General features: G+C 36.3%; 1 protein-coding gene across 5 annotated transcripts in view; it reads left to right on the plus strand.

Moving 5' to 3' along the window:
* The window catches only part of LOC122124681 (COBW domain-containing protein 1-like), a 46,108-nt gene that overhangs the window by 14,937 nt on the left and 7,420 nt on the right, over positions 1-23,751 (plus strand). For all 5 annotated transcript variants that reach the window (XM_042699381.1, XM_042699379.1, XM_042699380.1 and 2 more), the window contains 5 exons: positions 5,637-5,683; positions 7,671-7,757; positions 10,428-10,472; positions 17,667-17,723; positions 20,840-20,888. In XM_042699381.1, the coding sequence (XP_042555315.1) occupies positions 5,637-5,683; positions 7,671-7,757; positions 10,428-10,472; positions 17,667-17,723; positions 20,840-20,888 (285 nt within the window). The remainder of the gene's footprint in view (positions 1-5,636; positions 5,684-7,670; positions 7,758-10,427; positions 10,473-17,666; positions 17,724-20,839; positions 20,889-23,751) is intronic.

Below are 23,751 nucleotides of genomic sequence, written 5' to 3' on the forward strand. Positions count from 1 at the left end.
AAAATTTTTTTCAAAATAGTATTTTGAATAATAGATAGTTTACATTTTAAAGTATCTTTTTGTGTTTTTAAATGATATTATTTCTATTCTTGTTTGATGTTAAGGTAAAATTTAGACTTACTATAATATTTCCTAATAAGGATGTGGGGTTAGGATAAAGTTTGAGTATGTAATTCCAGCACAGTTCAGCCCCAATATAGATAAATTTTCTGTTTGGTGAAAGAACTTAAGCTTAGTAAAAACATTACTTTGTAAAATTGCTACCAAACATAAGCTGGAAGTCAGTTGTGAAAGATACTGCTTTACAAGTAGAGAAAGAGAGGGAAATACAGTCATTATATTCAATGTACGTGTGTGACAATGGAACGCCATAACTTGGGGACTGGATTGGAAAAGATGGAGGAGAAGGATGGAAGGAGTGACTGATGAAGACACATTGTTGAATTGGACTTGATTATCTGTACTGATAATCACACTTGTTGGATTGAAACCCTTTTTGTACAACTACTTAAAGATAATAATAACAACAACAATAATAAATAGTGCTTTACTTCGTCTTGAGGAAATTAGGATTTATACATAGGGCCAATGAGGAGAAATTCCCCATCAAAAGACACTGCTGGAGTGATTGGCTTAGATCACTGCTTAGATTCTAAATTGCATTTAGTTGGCTTCAATTTGTAAAATGTCCTTAATATGACTTAAAAGCATATTGTTACATTAAATACAACAGCGTCTTTCAACTCCCCAAGTGAAGTATTGTTACTAAAAGAATCAGAGAATGAATTTATCCTCTGTCCCAGCTATCCCCACAGCAATCCAGACATATCCTCAGGGACCAAAGTAAGACAGTTTCAAGAGGTTTAATTCAGTATTTAAAAAATTACTCACTTGAATTCTGATCCCTGACTTAGCTGTACTTGTTGATTTTTGAAGTTTTTCTTCCGAATCTTGAGTGAAGATATATGCAGTTCATCAAAGGGTCTCCAGCACTCCTCAACCAGCCCTTCACCCTCTCTCCCATAGAGTGCCCTGATCTTAGAAGTTTGGAAGAGAATTCCTTTGTTGGAGTCTAAATTTTAAAGTTATGAATAGAGTAATAATCAAAGACTCCAAAATTTGTGAATAGAATAGAAATCAAAGATTCCTCAAATTGTAATATTTTTGTAATTTTACTTTATAAATCTACCGTCTTTTAAAATCGTATTTCAAGCAAATTGTTAAAAAAAAATAATCCCTTCAAACTGCCAAATTCTTCATTTTGGAGGACTTATCTATTATAGACATGTCTGAATCCACCTCCTTTATCATTTTATTACCAAATTTGGTAATAGCATAGCTAACAGAATAACATAGATAACAGATAGGTCATTTCATTTGTTGTTCATAGACTTAACATGCTACACCCAAAGTAAAACTGTTTTAAGATTATGGAACATTAAATGCATAATTGGGTGTAGTGAAGACTTAAATAGAATCTATTATCTGAATGATAGATGCTGAAAAAAAAACAAAGCAGCATTCTGAATAATGCAAACACAGTATATGTTTAACCCCCTGCCACCTTGATAAAACCTCTTAAATTATTAAATCAATAAACCTACACAAAACTGACATACTGTCAGGATAATAGAAACTTTAGATTTTCAAAGTCAAATGCCAGATAAATAACTTTGCCTTTATATAAAGAATTTGCCAACTTGTCCAATTCCTCTGGTTGCAAAGCTTGACCTCAGTAGCTGCTTGGGATTCAGAGAATTCCGAGGCAGTACAAGTAATGACACTTGGATAATGGGCAGCAATTTAAGGGTGTCATGCTTCACAGAGCCAGCCCATCACAAGTAAAGCTGAGAAATGGTACCCTGTGGCCAGCCAGCAAAATTGAAACTGAAATGGTAATTGATATCATGGGCTGTCACTCTAATGGGATTGTCACCCATTGATCTGAAATATTCATTTTTTAATCATGGGCAAAGAATTGGACAAGTGAAAATGACAGCTCTCTATTCTCAAGACTTGACACCCAGGCTACTGACATTGTTCTTTTCAGGTCTACAAATGTGACAGCATTTAATGCAATAGAATCAATGAATGAAGTTACACATAAAAGGTCAAGTGAGCAGTTTCTTTTTGGCTCCTCTGTTATATTGCACAAACTGTTGAGACAATTCAGTCAGAAAACAATTTGGCTTGGGAAAGGCCAGAAAAATAAACATTATGCAGTCCTGTTTTTTTTTAAAGTGAAAGTATTAGATCTGTTTGAAAGAATCTATATGAAAGAAATTGCTGTTGCTACTCCTTCTCTAAATGATGTCTGACATCATTGATACAGATATTTTCCCACCGTGGTCAATAACACTGTTCTTACTTAGCCAGTGAGTTATAGGATAGTCTTAATTTTACTAATGGCTTTCTGGTCCAGCTTGTTTATTTTGCAGAAGAGGACACCTTGTATTCCTTCTATATATCTACAGTAGTGTTATGTCAAAGGATTTCTTGGTTTCTTTGAGTTAAAGCCAAAATTGTGTATATTACAAGTACACACTTGCTCTCCTGAGATATGTGTGTGTACCTAATGATATATTCTGAGATATGGGTATATAGTTGAATGTGAAACAGTCACATTCATCAGCTCATAAACAAGCCATAATTATCTGTGATTATTACATGTCATATTCTTAATAGATTTGTGTGTGTTGGCAGGCTTATATTTGGGGAGATTGCAATTATTTTTACATTTAATACTTCCTGACTGTCTGGATGGAACTAATAAAATGTTAGTGAACTCTATTTAGCTTTGAATGGAGATATCTAATCTTTTAGAGAAGCAAATGGTTACATAAGAATGGAAAATTTAAAAACACATAGCTGATACTTATGTCATTATTTTTGTGCTTTCTAAACTCACAGCCAGATATGTAAAATCAACAATATTATATTTTGAAAAATATTCCAGAGTAGTTTCTTTTTAAAATTTGTTTTACTGGGATTTGAACACAGGGTCTCAAACTCTTACTTGGCTTTTTTGCTCAAAGCTGGCACTCTGCCCCTTGAACCACAGTTCTACTTGTGATTGGTTTTGGGTTTTTTTGGTCAGTTGTGGGGCTGAACTCTGGGCCTGGGTGCTGTTCCTCAGCGCTTCAGCTCAAGCCTAGCTCCGTACCTCTTGAGCAACAGCACCACTTCTGGCTTTTTCTGCTTATGTAGTGCTGAGGTATCGAGCCCAGGGCCTCATGCATTCAAGGCAAGCACTCTACCACTGAGCCACCTTCCCAGTACCACTTTTGGCTTTTTGATAGCTAACTGGAAATAAAAATCTCATAGACTTTTTTGCTTGGGTTGCCTTCAAACCACAGTCCTCAGATCTCAGCTTCCTGAGTAGCTAGAATTCCAGCTAGTCCACAGCTTTTTTTCAGTTTTAAAATTACCTGCAATGTTACATGATCATCCAGAAGCAAAAGCCTTGTTACCACTGGGTCATTGTTAAGTAGATTTACTACTCAATGGAAAGGGATTTATGACATAGCATTTTTCATATTCTAACATCTCTGTATCTATGTTAGCAAATAAGTGTGTGGCGGGGTGTTAACTACAGTTAATTCAAGAGCTGTGTGTTGGGTTTCTGTGCCAAGCATTTGTCTAGGGTCTGATAGTCATTTTCATTCTCTTGATACTTCAATAAAAATAATAAAATAATAGCAATAGCTCTGGGGTGGTATCCTGTGATGGTGGGGTTTTAAGATTCTTTATACAATAAGAATAATTATTTCCCATAATCACTATAAAGTCTAAATGAAATAATATAACTAAAGGAATTTAATAATATGTGACATTCAATTCAAATATATAGAGTATTACTATTAATCAATACCTTAGTAACCAGTCTTTTTATTGTGCTAGGAAACCTCTGTTGAGCATTGAGGTGTTGAGGGGTGGATATGATTTTTCAGAGTTGAAAAACGCCATTTTCCTTATGGCAAGTTGATGCCTTTAGGATGTAAGTAAAAATATAGGGAGGGAAGCTAGCTTCAGAGAGATGTTTTCATGTGCCTCATGACTCAGATCCCAGTGGTTCATGATTGTGATCCTAGTCACTTGGAAGTTGAGATAATGGGAGAATCTGGTTTGAGGCCAGCTCGAACAAAAATATTTTTTCACTCTTTCTCAAACAGTTGCTGGATGCTGCGGTACACACCTGTCATTCTACCTTTGTGAGGCATAAATAGGCAGATTGGATTCCAGACATCAAGACGTGAGATCTGATCTCACAAATAACCAGTGTCAAGATGGAGCCGAAGGCATTCCTCAGTAGAACACCTGTCTAGCAAGGGCAAGACCTTGAGCTCGATTCCTAGTACCGCAAAACAAAACTAAACAAACAAACAAAAACCCCACCTCTTGGCTCTTGAAATCAATGGCAAAGTCTTTTAAGGGAGCTAGCCTGACTCTGGAGAGATTAATAAAATGAACAGTTGCGTTAGGAGGCTAGATTACTCAGCTATGAGTTTAGGTTTGTGTTCTTCCCGCCATCTCTCTTTTAAGGGAAATTAAAGGGCCTGGTACTTAGTTCATCCTGTGTATGGTTTTGGGATAGAGAGTTAATAGGAACAGAGGGATGGATGGATGGATGGATGTTAGATTTCAAGAAAGTAACATTTCAATGGTTATCTTCATTTGTATAACTAATAATGAATGTTTAGAACAAAAACAGCTTTATAAAAAAGTACATAAATTTGGAACTACAGTTTCTATGATTTTGTGGTACATTTTAAATGGGGGGAGGGGTGTCTTTTTAAGAAAAATAAAGGGCAGGAGTATACAATTTTATTTCCTTTCCTCACTGTCCTAGACTCACCATAGAAAAATGTACAGATGAGGAATAAAACGCTTTCAGATAGAAAGGTAGTTAGCACAAAAAGACAAGTAATGCATGACTTTATGTCAGGGGCCGAGGCAGAAGGGGAGAGTTAGGTAATGGGTACAAAGTCATAGTCAAAGAGAGGGAATATGTTCCTATTACATTCCACAATATCCTAGGATTATTACATTCCACAATATACTAGCCTAGAATTCAAAAACACAAGAAAAGAGGCTTTTGAATGTTGTCATAAAATCTGATCATTGAGTCAGATGATGAATAACCTGTATCCTGAATTGATCAGTACATTTGTATGTACTAGAACATCACATTGTACCTGTAACAATGGCTACCCATTACCTGTCAGTTAAGAAAAATAAACTAGAATGGGCACCAGTGGCTCATGCCTAAAATACTAACTGCTCAGGAGGCTGAGATCTGAGGATTGCGGTTTGAAGCTAGCCTGGGCAGAAAAGTCTGGTTGATACTCTTATCTCCAATTAACCACTCAAAAACCAGAAGTTGCGCTGAAGCTCAAGTGGTAGAGCACCAGCCTTGAGCACAAAGAAGCTCAGCGACAGCACCCACATCCTGAGTTCAAGCTTTACACTGACCAAGAATGAAAAGAAAAGAAACTACAAGAAAGATCTTTAGTAGTACTTCTGGGATGGTCTCATTAGGGGCAAGAAAGCTGTCTCTTAGAAAAATCCTTCCTGTTGACATTAGATTTTGTATTATAATGCAGTAACTTTTTTTTTCAAACTTTCTTTTTGTTTAGCATTTAACAGAAGAAAAACCTGATGGCCTTATCAATGAAGCGTCTAGGTATTCATATTTAAAGTTTATATTGATTTCTACTCATTACTAAGAAAAACTCATTAATATGACACCACAAAACAAACTAAAAAGTATAAACATGAGTAAGGAAAATGTATTTTTCCCCATAAATTTCGGCTATTCATCATGGTCTGATAGCTAACATATTATTTAAAACCTCTTATTACAAAGAGAAGGCTGAGCATAGAAGTTCTTTGATTTTTGAGGAATTTGAGAAATGTTAACATTGAAAAATACTCTTGGGTAGTATCTTTGGAATTGAAGATTATTATAAAAATAAGGTTCGCTCATTTATTGCCCTGACTGCATCAGTGTTCATTGTTATTCAGAATAGGTTAAAAATATGGAAATGCTTTTGACACATAAACCATATTAAACCTAAATACCTTTGTATTCTTAACTGATTGGTCTTTAGATGGATAATTATTTAAGTTAGTTTGCTTACACTTAGCAGATTCTTGCAGTGGGATTTAGGATTCAGGGTAGATGACAGTCTCTAAATATGCTACTGAATTTAACAATGAGGCTCCCATCCTTTGAATTGGGATGGGTGGTCCAGGTGTAGGCCAGAAAGATTGCAAACAAACATGCAAGCAAGTGATTCCTGATCATTTTGAGATATTATGCTATCTTATTTTGTAATCCTACCTACATAAACACCACATTTTGTATGTGATTATGACACAAACTAGAATGAACTTAAATATTGCTGTAACTCTTAGGAAAATACTTAATGTAGAAAATATACACAAGCTAAATAGAAAATAGCCAATGCTTATAAAGGTCAAATGAAGATTGTACAAATCCTTTAATTTAAAGATTGTGACTATTGGAAGAAGTGTGACTCAAGTGGTAGAGTGACAGCTTTGAGTGAATAAACCAAGCATGAGCACAACCCCTAATATTGGCACACACACAAAAGGATTGCATTTTTTTTGTTTTATGTATGGAGGTTTGAACATTCTTTCTTCATATGAAATTTACATAAACAGAAACATGATTGTGATACACAGTCCATTGAAATCTGCCTTTTCAGTGAACTAAAATTAAATTAGTTTTGAGAATTTGGTTGTGATCTTTGATAGATAACATAAGACTATATGAGGAATAAATAGTCCAGAGATTTGCCATACTCTTGGCGGCTTCTACCTGTAATCATAGCTATTCAGGAGGTGGAGATCTGGTGGAAGGCCAGTGTTTGAAATCAGAAGAGAGAGAGAAGTCTAAAAGACTTCATCTCTAATTATCCAGCAAAATGTTAGACTGTGAGTATAGCTCAAGTAGTAGAGTATAGAATATCAGCCTTGAGGCAAGAAAGCCAAGCAAGTGTGAGAGACAATAGAATTCAAGCTCAGGTAGTAGCACAAACATCCATCAAAATAAAAACTAACAGTATTTCCTGAAGAACTGAGGAAAAATGAAAGATCCCTCAGCTCTTTACTGTTAGTAGAAAACATAATTTCTGATCATAATAATATATTTTGTTCTATAAGCATAGTGCCAGTTTGGAATTTCTATCTTTTTTAGAGACTGAAATTTATATTTATAGTGGTGAAGAACTTGATATTTGTATAAGATCCTGATCTTCTCAAGTAGTTTTTTTAAAACCATGACTGTTTAGTTACTCTGTTTTCTGCATTTATTAGAAATAATAAATATTACAAGAAACATTAAGTAGATTATCCTCATTCCTCTCACTGAATATCTAAATTGTATGCTTTTCTTTATGAAGAAAATAGCAAGTTGAAAATTTTTCTTTGGGTTATAAACATTTTGCGGCTTAGCTTCATAAAAGCTTCAGAGTAGTGAAATCTGAACTTATTTAGTGAGAATGCAATTAATGACCTGAAGAACAAGTAGAGTCAGTATTATAGAATCCTAAGTATTTCTTAACTGATATATTAACATAACAAAGTTGTTATTTCTTAACATTTCTTTTGACACCTGTTCTTTTTTTTTTTTTTTGCTGTTCTAGGCAAGTTGCTTTGGCAGATATGATTCTCATCAATAAAACAGATTTGATTTCAGAAGAGGAGTTAAACAAATTACGAACAACTATTAGGTACACTAGATAGCAGTTGTATATTGTATATTTCAAAAAACCTAGAAGGAAGGATTTTGAATGTTTTCACAATAAGGAGGTGACAAATGTTTGAGAAAATACGTGTGTTTAACCTGATTTAAGTGTTACACTAAATGTATACATGTATTGAAAACACTGGCCATCCCACTAGTGTGTATAATATTTATGAGTCAGTTAAAATGAAGTTAACTCGAATTACTTTTAAAATAGAGAGCAGCCATTAGCTACTACAAAATTCTAAGAGAATTAAGTAACTACATGTCCATGGATTCAGTATACAAAATATTTTCCCCCTGATTTGTTTGGAAGAAACTTAAGGGTCAAGGTTGACCTACCTCAGTGACTATTATGGAGTTACATGTAACAGTTAAATATAATAGCTGTATGTTAGGTCAATAGAATATATTATATATTATATATATTATACATATGTATATAATGCCCGTTGCTTGCAGGATTTAATTCAAATTCATGCATAGTCCTATAACTTCATCTTTTCTTTTCCTGTCTTCTCACCCTTTCCTAGCATTCAGACTCTATTTCCCCCAACTTTACCCAAGCCTGTGAATTTACTTTCCTATGAATGATGAACATGTCTTGCCCAGTTCCAGGGTTTTCTCATGTTGCCAGTTTCTGAATCCCAGTTTCCCCTTCCCCATCTCTCCCAAGCAACATTAGAGAGCTTATTTTTTTCAAAAAATCTCTCTCCAGCCCGTTGGCAAAGTTTTTCCTGACTCAGTGTCTTCCCTCATAGGCAGCTGTCTTTCAGCGTGCTGTAATGTCTTCAGTGTCCATGGGCAAGGCTAGTGGACATAGGACAATCTGAGTAAATACTCAACTACAGGTTGTGAGCCAACGGTCATTGCTGACTGTTCTAGAGTCTCCATTCCTTCTGGAACCAAGGATGGACATGTCAAGTGAGGTTACGTTCAGGAACTTTGCTTAGAATTGTCTTTAACGACCTAAACTAGGCAGATAGAGATGCTACAACATTTTGCTATTGGGGTATCTTTGTGCACAGTGGCTCTACATTGCTGTAGTGGTATTCAGAGCTACTGCTGATTGCAGATTTTGACTCTGTTGTACTGGTTCATATAGTATAAATTACAAACTGAATCGATAAATCTATGATTCATTAAACAGTTGTTTGCAATGATTAATGATTACAAGAGAAGTTGATAGCTCTTCTCTATATTTGGTTTTGTTTAAATAGTAATATTCTTAAACTTTACTATACAGATGATGTTTCATGTAGAGAGCAGGTAATGTTTAGATATCGTTTGAGAATATGGAGCATGGGTTCTGCTAGAGTTCTAATCCCTGGTCTGTTTCTCAGTGTTCTTAAGGATTTATTTTATCTGTAAAACAGGAATAATACCTGTCTTATAAGTTTGCTTTGAGTAATACTGAGATAGTGCTGGTAAATCTGTGTACTACATGACAGTAAGCACTTTTGTACCTATTATTGTAGTGTAAAAGGTTTGTGGGTTTTTTTTCCCCCCTTTAGAACATGTTCCAAAGAGAAGGCTAAGCAATTTGTAAAGTACTTGAAGGAAAGGGAGAGATTTACCTCGCAATGTTGTGTGTGAGAAGGCTTACCATGAAAACAAGCTTGAACAAGTAGCACATATCTTGGTAACCGTAAAAACAATGGAAGAAGTGATGATATATACAGGCAGGTAGATGAGGTGTTTGCTGTGTTGCAGGTACTTCTTGGTGCCATAGAGAGAACCATTTTCCTCTATTTTAGTTGTGGAGTCATTTTCACAGTGTGCTTAGGGAGAAGTTGGTTATCACTAGAAATTTGAACATGAGAATTACTAGATAACATAAACCGTCTTTTCTTTTCCTTTCCCTCCCCATTTTCTTGTCACTCTTCCATCCCGTCCTTTGTTCCTTAGTCCCTCCCTCCCTCCCTCTCCCTTCCCCACCCTCTTCCCTTTCTCTCCTTGTCTTCTTTCCTTCTTTTTTCTTTTGGTGGTACTGGGAGTGGAACCCATGAATTTGAAGTGCATGTTATGCTAAGTAAATACTATACCCCCCACTGAGCCGGGTCCCCTTGAAATCGTCTTTTCTAAAGTGAAGGATATTTTTTTATTTTTTAAATTTTTAACAATTTATAATACGTGGGATTTTATTGTGACATTTCCACATACACACAGTGCACTTTAAAACAATTCATCCTCCACCCCCCATATTCTGATTCTTCCCCTCTCTCCTCCCTCCTTTGGTGGGTTTCGTTATTCTGTCTTCATGTATGCATGTGAGTGTATGTGCACGTGAGTGTATGTGCATGTGGATGCATACTTATGCCTCAAGTGTAGGTTCTTTTTTTTATAGTAAAAGTATCTTCATAGGAAGATGAAAGTGAAGGGTCTTCTTTTATGTTGGCCACCCCTAGTCTATCACTATGCAGTACATTTTAACATAGTGTATTTTCTTAATGCATGAATAGAATATACCAGATTTATAACTTTAAGAAAAAGAATAATTAAACTTTAAGGAAGTTCAAGTTTTGTTTTTGCATATAGTTCCAGCTATATTTGTGTTTTCTTACTTTCTATTTTAGAAATATAATGTGAGTTGTGTATCTTTAATAAAATGAGCATTTAGCTTTTGACCTGCTTTTACTTATATTTTTAATTTCAGATCCATAAATGGACTTGGAAATATCTTAGAAACACAAAGATCAAGGTATATTTAAAAATTCTGCTTCAGTAGCACATGTACTAAACAAAGCTATTACAACTCATAATTTTAGTTCATAAGCACTAATATAAATATACTCAATTATAATGTAAGAAAGATACTGGTACATTTTAAAATATGGAGTTGTTTAGAATGCCTGGGAGCTGTCCTTTGAGCTCTTTTGCTCAAGGCTAATTGGAGATAAGAGTCTCCTGGGTACTTTTCTGCCTGGTTTGGCTTCAAACTAAGTAGCTAAGATTTCAGGCATGAACCACTGGTACCCAGTTTGGGATGGTCTTTATAGGCTATTTTGCTATATTTAGTCTGTTTTGCTATATTTAGTTTGTTTTTGTAACTAAGGCAATAGATCTACAGTAACGCTGTACAACGAAGCTTTTGTTTATTAAGGAGCAATAACAAAGACTTGCAATCAGGTGTGGTAGCATACATATATATGTATAAATAAAATCCCAGCACGTATATGTATATGTGTATGTGTATATATATATATATATACATATATATGTATATATATGTATATATATGTATATGTATAAAATCGAGCACATGGGAAGCTGAGGCAGAGAGGATTTTGAGTTCTAAGCCATCTGGGCCACATGATGAGACCCCGTCTCTAAAGACAAAATAAAAGTTCTTTCATACTCCAAAGAAGTCTGGAAAACTATGCTAAAGAATCTTATGTTAATTTAAGGCATTTAAATGGCTAATTCTTTAAAAATCTCATTTCACAGCTGTAAAAAAACAAAACAACTATGTTGTAAAAATCCATGGGGTCTTTACCTTTAAATTCTTGGTGTATTCCTTTATAACATTTTTATTTAAAGTCTTTTAGGTTCTTTTCCTTTTTGTTGTTGGTATGGCTCTGTTCATACAGATGTGGTTCATTTTATACAAAAGACATGCTCTTAAAATATTTTTGTAGCTTGAACTGTTTTCCACCAAGTTGTGTCATGATTTAGAAAAATTCCTGGATTAAGATATTTTACTAAGGTCATGTGTTTGGTGAGAAGGGACTCAGCATCTGATATATGCCACAGGGTGCAGCCAGCAGCTCTGCGGCCTTGAGCCACACAGTCCCAGGTTGAGAGGTTCCTTGAAGTGCAGCCGGGGCCTGCTATGGCAGAGCTTAGAGGTGCTGACAGACTACCAGAAGCTTTAGGAGGTGGGAAGGCAGCAGCTGCTTATAAGCTTGAGAGCAGCTGGGGAGTGAGTTTGGAATGCATTCTCAGGAACCACTCCTGCTGACAGTGGAGGAAAAATGCCTGCAGAGTGAGTCCTTTGCAGGCACTGTAGGCCTGGTGTGAGCGGATGCACTCCTGGAATTTCCAGTGCCATTGTATCAGTCTTGGAGTCTCTAACTCATGCCAAGACATTTCTCAGCATGTCTTCTTCCTATTGCACTATACCTTGCTTCTCACCTTAGTTTTAATTTCTTTACAAAATAACAGACAAACTGAATACTGCTTAAATGAGCTTTAAAAAAATCATATTTGTAAATAACTGTGGCTGTAAGACCATATCTTTAGCAACCATATTAAATCAAGTCTATTTTGTCTGATTTCATTTTTAAAGTATCTATGTCATAAATAGGTTTGTTTCATCTTGCTTACTTTATTATGTCACTATAGATAGATAGATAGATAGATAGATAGATAGATAGATAGATAGATAGATAGATAGATAAATGAAAATACCGTACAGAGGGGCTACAGTTACATGAGCAAGGTACTGAGTACATCTCTTATCAAGCTTTGTTGCCTCCTCCTTTGTTTCCCCTTCCCATCCTTTTATTTGCTATTTCTAATCTTCCTTCTAGTCTGGTTCTTGTCCTTTTCCTTCTTCCTGTCCCCCTTTCTCCCCACCCCCGCTTTTCCTTTTCCCTTTCTCATTCCCTGTCCTGCTTTAGACAGATAGTCTGCCATTTGAATCACTCTCTCCAGCTCTTTTTTCTTTAGTTATTTTTGGGATAGAGTCTTGGATTTTTACCTAGGACTGACCTTTGAATGTAATGCTCCTACCTAGGGTCTCCCACATATCTAGGATTATAGTTATGTATGACGGTGCTTGGCTTACATGTTGATAGAATCTCATTAATTTTTGTCCAGTTTGCCTTGAATCATGATCCTTCTGATATCTGCCTCCTGACTAGGTAGGATTACAGATCTGAGCCATCATGCCCAGTGCTCATTTCTGCTATTTCTAACATTTGTTCTAGTATAGAATAGTAAATATGCAAGGATTGTTACTTCAAAAGATGCATTAACAAGAGAATGAAGGTTTTTTTTTTTCTTCTATTTCTCCAGTATCTGATTCTGAAATTGTCTTCCCTGCAGGGAGAATTAAAACTGTGTTAGAGTCTTTATCTGTAAAGACCATAGAACAATTTACTGTTGAGTCGTGAATCTTAGATTAAACATTCCCCAAGATTTCTTGAGGCACAGACATTTGAGCATCTTAGTATGGAAGGTAGAAGTTTGCTTCCTAAGAAAATATTTGAAATCACTTGGGAAGTTTATTTTTACATTTACATTTAGCATTTTGTAGTTGACAGCTGCTGTAAGCATGTGTAGAAAGGGTTTTCCATGTGTATTTAAGATTAAGGAATAAGAACAATGAATAGCATTGTTTTCTTTGTAAGGTTCAGAATTGTGGTTGCATAGTCTTTAACTTTTTGGACCTTAAAAATATAGTGATTTAATTGGACTGAACAATGGAAAATAAAAGCCAGTTGGTTGATAGTAAATTAACCAGTGCAAACTACAAAACATTCTACTGAGTCCTGGGCATTTCATGGCAGATTAAAGACTTAAGTTGTAGTTAAGGCAAAGTTGCCTTTGAGCTCAGTCATTTGTTGAAAACAGATGCAAACAGGCAAAAGATAACATATTAGATATTACTAATATATCACAACAGCAATATTAAAGTTCACAGGGTCCTGTAAGTTTAGGAAAGTAGAAAGGGCTAGCTCTTCATGCTTCCTGATGAAACACATGGAGCATTTTGACTGGGAAAGTGATTATTGATCTGAGTCCTAAAGAATAAATGAGAATTTTCCAAGTGACCTCTTTTGTCAGGGAGATTTTATATTCCTGGAACCTGTAACCATTTTAGGATTACTAGGACACATGGCAATGTGTGTGTGTGTGTGTGTGCACGCATGCATGTATATGTGTGTGCATGCACATGTGCATGTCAGTCCTGTAGCTTGAACTCAGGGCCTGGGAGCTGTTCCTGAGCTTTTATTACTGAAAGCTAGTAATCTACCCCTTGAGCCAGAGCTCCATTTCCAGCTTTTTGGTGATTAATTGGAGATAAGAGTGTCATAGACTTTCCTGCCCTGACTGTCTTCAAACCATTATCCTCAGATCTCAGCCTCCTGAGTAGCTAGGATTACAGGTGTGAGCCACCAGTGCCCAATGACCCATGAGTTTTGTAGCAGAGAGAAAAGATACGTGGCTAAAGATCTTACCCCAAAAGATCTTATAACATGTTCCTTGTATTTTCTCCTATAAGCAGCAAGGAATTAGCGAAGGCTTTGAGGTTGACTTGATGTTGAGATTATTCTCTGATCCAGGAAATACAGGAAAGAGAAGAAACTTGGTGGGTTGGTGGTAGAACTAGGTTTGGAAAAGATAACTAGGTCAGTTTTGTAAACAGTTCTGAGTTAAGTTTGAGATACCACTGAATAAGGCATTTGGAGTTCAGACCTGAGTGTTTAAACAACATCTACAGCTCATAAATCAGGGATTGGCTGACATACTCTGTAGAGAGACTCGTTGAATTTTGAAAGATGTAAATGCTCCATTTACACTATTGCTAGAATAGCAGCTGAACTTGGTACTTCTAAGAAAAATAGGAAGAAAAATGAACATTTGAAGTTTTTTCTTTTCCCACTGAGTTTTAAAATGATTGTTATAGCTGGGTGCTGGTTGCTCATGCCTGTAATCCTAGCTACTCAGGAGGTTGAGATCTGAGGATTGAGGTTCAAAGCCAGCCCAGGCAGGAATCTCCGTGAGACTCTTATCTCCAGTAAACCACTAGAAAACCAGAAGTGACGCTGTGGCTCAAGGTAGAGCACTCGCCTTGAGCTGAAGAGCTGAGGGACAGCGCCCAAGCCCAGAGTTCAAGGCCCACTACTGACAAAAAATAAATAAAAAATAAAATGATTGTTATAATCTTTATTTTTCTTAATGTTTTGGAAAACATTTGGCATTTTTATCTCTAAAGGAGAAAATTAAACACATTAAGCCCTAGAAATTGATTTTCTAATCACATGGCTCAAGTAAATGAAGCATTTTTTTTTGTGGATAAAGTTCATCAGAACTTCCGTCTGGAAGCTTAGACTTTGTCCTTTTAGTTGCTTCATGGAAAACTTAGAGACTTCAATATTTTATTCTCTGCAGAGGACAATAGATCAATAATAGACCAATAAGAGTTGGTCTAATAATGGACCAATAATCTGTTGAACCGATAGATCTACGGTTGATTCTGTCAGTTTTAGAAATACCAGTAGAATTTGGTTTTGTAAAAGCACATTTAGCTCTCAGTGACATGTACCGTCTCAGGCACTGTCGTAGTGAAGCTGTGTATTTATTAAAAAGTGAATTAGATATTTACAAAATTCACATGAACAAACTCTACTCAAGTAAGGTGGTTTTCTAAAATAAAGATGATAAATATTGAGGAGGAACTCCATTTTTTTTTATTTTACCTGTCATATATATTTGCTCAACTGTGGAGGTGAGACAGAAAGTAGGTTTCATGTTAAGACTGGTCTTTTAGTGAAAGTTGATACCAAAAAAATGTCTTCATGGAGCATTTACTTCTTTGCCTGATCATTTTCCTAATTCAGCACATCATGAGTGTCCAGAATTCCAACTGTTGATGGAATCTATTAAGTAGAACTTGGGAGCATTTGTCTTTAATAAAATGGGATTTCCCCATCTGCTAAGCTCAACGCTCCCAGCCTAATAGTGTTGTTGCAGCCAGTGTGAGTGTGGGGCCTGCTACCAAGTCCCAGGCAGGCGCAGCTGGCCAGCCCGAACTTCAGGGAGGTAATTGGGTTTTCATGTTTGGGCAGTGAGTAAATCTTGATGATGACAAATGAACTTCTGTTTTCTTTGTGAAAGAATATACTGAGTGTATTGAAAACTCCTGGAGTCTGACTTTTATATCTTTGTCCTTTCCCTTCATTTTAGCATTCTGAAGTCTGTGCTCTGCTGTTTTATAGGCTTTATGCTAATATTGGAAACCAGGACCCACCTATAAATTTACTGTTGTAGATTTAAACTAAACTTATTACTAGTTGTGATATTACATATTATTTGCATTTGCATCACTACATTCCTAGTAGGGTTTAATTATTACTAAATAATTTGGGGTGGATTTTATCAGTACTGGGGCTTGAACTCAGAGCCTTGTGTTCTTGCTCAGCATTTTTTACTTATGGTGAATCCTCTACTACTTGAGCCACACCTCCAGTCCAACTTTTGGGCTGTTTTCTCAGACTTTTCTGCCTAGGCTGGCTTTGAACTTCAATCCTTAGATCTTATCTTCCTGAGTAGGATTACAGGTGTGAGCCATAGGTATGTAGCATTTCTAAATATTTATTTATTATTAATAAGTTTTTTATTGTGAAAATACCGTACAGAGGAGTTACAATTACATAAGCAAGGTAATGAGTACATTTCTTATCAAGCATTGTTGCCTCCTCCTTTGTTTCCCCTTACACCGCACCACTTCCCTAAATAATTTTAAGAGAACTAACATCTATTTAGATAGAGCAAATTGCAAATTGAGAAGTTGCCCTCTACAGGGGACCCTAACCGAAGTCAGTGAAGTCAGACCTCCATGTAAATAGGGTCCTTGAGAAAATTAATATCTATACAATAGTTGTTCTACTATTCCTCTTTTTTTAATTTATTTTTTTTTTACTGCTTAGACTAGAAACAAGAGCCTTGCATATACTGAATACTCTGTCACTCCGTTTTACCCCAGCCCCTGACACCTCAGTATTTTATTTATTTATTTTGCCAGTCCTGGGGGTCGAACTTGGGACCTGCGCACGGTCCCCGAGCCTCCTTGTGTTCAAGGCTAGCACTCCAGTGCTTGAGCCACAGTGGCACTTCTGGCCTTTACTGAGTAGTTTATTGGAGATAAAAGTCTCACAAACTTTCCTGCCTGGGCTGGCTTCCAACTGGAATCTTCAGATCTCAGCCTCTTGTGTAACTGGGATTATAGGTGTGAGCCACCAGCACATAGTTTTCAGTATTTTTGTACTACCTTTTATCATGGGAGGAGAAATACAAGAAATACAAAAATTCCAAAGGTTTTTGGGATATACCTGTATACTATGACCATTTGTCCTTTCTTGCTTTGTTTCTAAGTAATAAGCTGCTTACAGAAACATGCTTTATTAAATATTTCTAAATTGTAGAAATATAGTGTTCAAACTGCATGTGAATTACATTTCAGGATTGAAAGAAATCCTCATGGGGGAGAAAAACTATTAAAGAACCAAGTAATTTTCTGCTTAATCCTAACCATTCTCTACTTTCATGAATTTTACATAGACGTTGTAATAGCAGCCTTTTTGCTTCTTGCCTATCCATTTTATGCATTTCCTCAGGTAATGTTAAATCTTTTTGAGGGGGGTAGGGGAAGGCCTGGGGTTTGAACTCAGGGCCTGAGGTTTGCTAGGCAGGTGTTTTACTGCTAAGTTACCCCCTCAGTGTCCCTTGTTTGTTTTTGTTTGTTTTTGTGCTGGTTATTTTTCAGATAGGGTCTTGGATCACGATCTGCCTATTTTAGGCTTTCCTCCTTAGGTAGAATGAAAGATGAGTATGACCTGCCCCAGATACTTTCTGGGAGATAGAATCTCTTAGACCTTCCCTGGCTAGTCTGGAACTGCTATTTTCTCAATCTCAGCCTAACACATGGCTTAGGATAGCCTGTCTATAGGAGTCTCTTGAACTTTCTGCCTGAGTTGGCATCAAGCCACAATCCTTCTATTCTCAGCCTCCCATCTAGCTAGGATTACAGTCATGAAGTACCAGTGCCCAACTCCAGTTAATCTTTGTTTACATGTTTTTTATAAAAGAGTTTTAAAGTTTTTTTCTGAATTAATTGAATGTATTTCATATCATTGTCAAATATTCACCTAAATTTTCTTCCTTTTAGAGTTGATCTCTCAAATGTATTAGATCTTCATGCTTTTGATGGTCTCTCTGGAATAAGGTATGTTTTTGTATTTTCAACAATTTTAATGTAGTGTATATGTTATAGGAATGAGTTATACAAGTTCATCCCTTAAGTTTTCTGTCATTTCTTTTGCATATAACTCATTCTTAATGAATTGTTAATGGGTTATTTGGAAATCACTATGTGCTTTCCTATGAAAATTATGTTAATGAAGTTCAGAGAAGCAAGAAAATCACAGTTGGAGGATAGCATGGGCTGCATAGCGAGACCTTGTCTCAAAAAAACAAATTATAATGCAAATAGTAAGTCATCTGTAGAGACCCATCATTGATACTTCTACACCAAACCACTTATACTCCTATGGAAAAATGCATGAAGTAACACAGGAAATTGTAGCAAGTGCTCCTTTCTCCCTAGTGGTAGATAGCCTTCTTCCTCTTCCTGGAACAAACTTTTTGATAAAGGAGGGAAGGAAGATTATCCTTGGGTATCAATATCTTCTCTTTTTAAAATTGTAAGAAGAACCTACAAATTGAGTCCTCTCTTCCTAACAGACTTTTATATGTACACAGTACAGAATTGATAAGTAAAAGGCATGATGATATGCAGCAGAGCTGAAGAATGTACTGAAATTTAGGCTCTCCCAATAAGAGCTTCCTCTCTCTGCTCTGGCCTCTACTGTTCTAGTCTCTGCTGCTGTGGGGTTTGTTACGTTCGTGACCTGATATAAGTAGAACCATGTCGTAGTTGTGCTTCCATGACTGCTTATTTCACTTGATGTCATGTCCTCACGTGTATTCACATTATACTCACTGGAGGATTTCCTTCTGTTTTAAGCTGAATAACAGTACACTTTCATCTATGTACCATATCTGCCTTATCCATTCATTCATTGATGGACATGCATCCAGTGATGCATGCAATGAGTATCTTTTTAAGTTTCATGTGTGTCTACCCATACAAGATCATGAAAAGACAGCTCTCTTGACTCTTGAATTGTAAGGCAAATTTGGTTACTAATGGTAACTAGTAAATTTGGTTACTAGTGGTAATAATTCTGTACCTGTGCTGCCTAATTCATATTCATTTATATATCTGTGTAATTTTGCTTTAGCCTTCGGAATTACACAGAACTCATACACAAACTTTTCTGTTTCTAAGGTAGAAATGACCCTAAACTCAGATAGTCTTCCTTTTTAGTTCTTGATTTACTAGGAAGATGATTGGCCAAAGGTGTGTCCTAAACAGTAAGAACATGCGAGCTGCTTCTGAAATGGCCATGTGTCTAACCCAGTCTCGCCTTTTGTCTTTCTGATCCCTTTTTCTTTTATGAGTACTTAATGCTGCGTGAACAATTCCTCTACATTCCTTTCTTTCACCCTTCACATCTGGCCCAGAGCTGGATCATTTTGTTTGAAGCAAGGAACTGTTTTCTTGGTTACAGACCTTGTGATACTTTAGGTGTATTTACAAGGGAGAGAGGATGAAATAATATTGCCTTAAAGTTGCCTTCCTTAAACCACCTTTTTTTCTACTGTGTCTATTTTTGCAAGGTGAATTGTCACTTACTACAAAACACTAAACTATTTCTCAGTTGAACTTCCTGTGTTCCCCTTTGTGTTTTGCTTCTTAGTAGTTTATTCATTAAAAAAGATGGTAGTATGACATTACTTCCTATCTTGATATTCAGGGTATCAATTTTGTTTTTTCCTTTTGCTGTAATTTTCTCTACTAAAGCATCCAGCTCATTACATTGTTCTAACTTTTTACTTGGGAGAGAAAAGTTGTTCCATCTTAAGAAGAAAAGAGCTAAATTATTATTTTTACAGGACACAGTAATTTATGTAGTCAACACTACGCTATTGCCGATATTCTCCTCAGTGTAAACACAGAAATTACTAGAAAATTATATACTTCAAGTATCCGAAATGGGGATTCTGATTCACAAATTGTAGCTGTTGGTTCTTGTCCATTAGACTTCAGTGCCCTTTATGTTATTTCTGTGATAGAGAATATTGTGGGACACAGAAGTCTGAGACTTCCTAGGAACTAAAATATTCTTTGTTAAATTTTCTACCTTCTGCTTGCATATGAAGTTGTGTGCACATTACCTAGTAACGAATGTTGCACAGGACATACAGAAAAAGTGTAGGAATTCTTTCTATTCTCATTGAGAGCTGTTATGATGCTTTAGTGACAAGCTATGTGATGGAATCCCCTCCACTGTAGAGAAGACCTTTGCTTGACTTTTTCTTTGCACTCAGCTGCTAAACCAGAGATTCTCTTCCTGAGCAACCAGCTGGGAAGGATTTAAATTGACACTTTGTCTACTAAGACCCCCCAATGCGACTAATTCCCTCCAACAATTCCTACAAGTCTTTTCCCTTTCCTAAATTTGCTGTAACTAATTTACCCCTTGCTGATCTTCAACATAAGACATCTGCAAGGTTTTAAGTCCCTTTTCCCCTCCCATATTTTCCCCAGCAGTGTGGAAACATAGACTACAGTTGTTATGGTTATAATTTGTTCTGCCATATTCATCTCTGGGACCTTTCCATATCAGAGCAATGCATTCTTGGAATTCTGACTTTTTTCCCCCTTAGCCTAATTGGTAACTGGCTGTATAAAAGTTTGTATTTATGGATTCTATTTGTTCTTTATTAAATAAACAGGTTCAAGGAAAAACTTTAAAAAGAAAAATTTACCCTTCTGATGTTCTTCTGCTAGTATTATTTTCCTGTTAGGAAGCTAGGGAGAATTAAGAAGCTTTGACCAGTACTGGAAAAAAAAAATATATGTAATCGATAAATAAGATGTAATTAAGTATATATATATATATATATATATATATATATTTCTAAGCCTTTATGGAATTGGAATTATAAAGCAATTACTGATAGATTTGACTACATAAAAGTATCATAAAAAGGTTGGCTTCTCTTTTCATTGTGTACTTTTGCATGTGAGTGTGTATTTTATAGAATTTTTTTAAACGTTAGCTTTTCTCTATTAGAATATGTGATCTGCATGAAGATTTGGTACTATAGAATAGATTCATTTGTGGAATCTCTCCTTATTTGGTTCTATGTCTCTAAGTAATGTGAAAGTTTAAGTGAAGTGTATTTATCTCTGAACTTACGGTCAGTTCTTAGTTTGCAGAAAAAACTTCAGCATGTGTCAGCAGTACCTCATCTTGATCAGGTAAAAAAAACCTCACAGATTGTTTTATTAAGTCTTTCTAAAATTGTATTTTTGCAATCAGTTATGATAGTTCCTTTTTTCAATTTCTTTTTTATCTTTTGGTGCCTCCTACTCAATCAGCTTGCTTGCTTGCTGCTGCTCTCCCCCTTGCGCTCAGCCTCCAGAATGGCATTTGCTGGGTATTTTGGAAATGGAGCCTCTCAAATGTTTTTGTCTAGGCTGGCCTTGATCCATGGTCCTCTGGGTCTCAGTCTCCTGAGTAGCTAGGATTACATGTATTAACCACCTGTGCCTGGCTTGTGTTGATGGTTTTCATAATTTTGAGTACTTGAGAGATTATCCAATTCAGCTTTTTAACACATTATAGGAATTTATCAATCCAGAGTTGTTTAGAATCTTAGGAAATCTTGTTTTCTAGCTTCTCATCCCACCACTCAGCATTTTTTTTAAAATCAGTTCTTGTGATGGGAATTTCTACTTAAAATCAGCCTCAGAACTCTTATCTAGAGTCTATTTAGTCCATATTGAACAAACTGATTAATGAAAAGTCTGGTACAAGCATGGCATATTTAAATAAAAATTAACTTGAGTTTCACCTTTACACAACACTGTAAATTTGAACTCTATAAAGGGATGTTTTCATATTCTAAAATTCAAATCCCACAGGTAAGATGCTTAATTTTCTATGAACAAATTAAAGATATGTCCACTGTCCCCATGCTTCTGTTCAACAGGTCATAGCTAGCTAGCTTTACAACAATTCCTTTGTCCCATTTAAGAAAGAGTGAGGAGCTGGACACCACTGTGTCACACCTGTAATCCTATCTACTCAGGAGGCTGAGATCAGAGGATTGGGGTTTGAAGCCAATCTGGGCAGAAAAGTCCCTGTGAGACTCTTACCTCCAACAAACTACTCAAAAAAGCAAGGACAGCGCGCAGGCCCAGGATAGAGGGTGGAGTGGGGTGGCAGATACAGTGACAAGAAAAGAACTTGAGCGAGCACTGTACTTTGTTTTCTCTCTCTGGAAGCTATTTCTCAGTTGTTGTGTCATTACCAGTTATAATGGGACCCAAAAAATATCAGCCACATGTTCATTTGGCTCTCTTTTTTTTGTATTGGATTTGAATGCAGGGCCTTGTGATTGCTAGGCCAACACTCTAAGCTGAGCCCCCCTCCCTTTTTTATAACACTGAATATTGTGAGATACGGTCATTTGCTTTTTGCTCAGGCCTGTGCTTGACTGTGCTCCTTCTATTTTATGCTTCCCACCATACCTTAGATAACAGGTGTAAGCTACTGTGTCAGGCTTTTTTCATTAAGAGGAAGTCTTACAAATTTTTTGCCTGGGCTGGCCTGAACCAGATCTTCACGATCTCAGCCCCATGAGCAGCTAAGCTGGCAGTTATTAGCTTTGGCTTGTGTTTATAGGGAGCTATACCTTCATGTTGGTGCAAAGCTCTGAAAAACTTATCTTTAAGTGCATGCGAGAAAGTCTTTAGCAGAATTTTGGGGGAAAATGAAATATTTATGATCGTCATCATACAAAGGAGCTTCAGGTATTCTTACTTAGTTACTGGATGAAGAAAAGATACTAGGAATCAAGGATTAAAGATGAAAATATAATACTGATAAGAGCTTTTCATTGCCAGTGTGTCTATACCCACCAGTGTCTTGAATGTAACCCATTATGGCATTTACAATGTCTTGTATGAGTTGAAATGCTTTCACAAGTATTATTCTGCAGCATCCTTGAATGTAAATCCTTCCTTACATAGCCTAGGCTTGATGGGTCTCAGTGAATATTTATCAAAAGACTGAAAAGCTATGACTATCAAATGCAGATATAGTTCAGAATCACTTGTGGAACTTAAAAGAAAAAAAAGGTCCCTATCTCTCAAATCTCTAGGAATGGGGCTTGGATATGTGCATATGAATGTGTATTTTTGACATCTTATTATATAAGCTTTCAAAGTTGCATGAAAATGGAGAGAATAAAATGGACCCCTTTATGCATGATCCACTCAAACAGTGTGAACATGTTGCCAATTTTCTTTCATCTGTCCTCTCAACGTTTCTTTGCTAGCATTTAAAATATCTTAAACATTAAACTTCAGACATACATGAAAGTAGAATAGTATAATGATCCTGCATGTTCTCCTCACCCCACTAGAATGCATTGAAGCAAATCGCAGACATTATGTCATTTTGCCGGCAAATAGGGCATGTGTATTTTCTTAAAGCTCTACAGTGACTCTGGTGCACTCTCCTCCTTTAGATCAGTTAACCCAGCTTTTCAGTGATTGAGATGAGGTCTTTTTGCCTGAACTGGCCTCCAACTGCAGCCCTTCTGATCTCCCCCTCTCAAGCAGCTAGAGCTACATGTATAAGCCACCATTCCCAGAACATTTTATTTTTTATTTCTTTAGTGGTCCTAGGGTTTTGAACCCAGGGGCTTGTCTTTGTCAAGGTAGACTCTGCTGCTTGAGCCATGCCCTATGTGTCTAGTTCTTTAGAATTGGAGTTTTACAAAGATCAGGAGGATAATTACATCTCCAAGTCTATATTCTATAAATATTTTCAAAGTTCTGAGCTGATGAAGACATCATGTTATATCAATCTCATCTCTCCGACTCATTTAACCTATGCTAGCTCAGAGACAAAAAGAACTTTTCTTTCCTTTTTTTTTTTTGCCCGTCCTAGGGCTTGAATCTGATCAGGGCCTGGGCACTGTCACTGAACCTCTTTATGCTCAAGGCTAGAGTTCTACCACTTGAGCCACAGCACCACTTTGGGCTTTTTTTTGATATAGTTTATTGAAGATAAGAGTCTCACAGACTTTCCTGCCCAGGCTGGCTTTGAACT

This window comes from Dipodomys spectabilis, unplaced genomic scaffold, assembly GCF_019054845.1.
Source record: "Dipodomys spectabilis isolate Male_0828 unplaced genomic scaffold, ASM1905484v1 ptg000241l, whole genome shotgun sequence".
NCBI classification, from domain to species: domain Eukaryota; kingdom Metazoa; phylum Chordata; class Mammalia; order Rodentia; family Heteromyidae; genus Dipodomys; species Dipodomys spectabilis.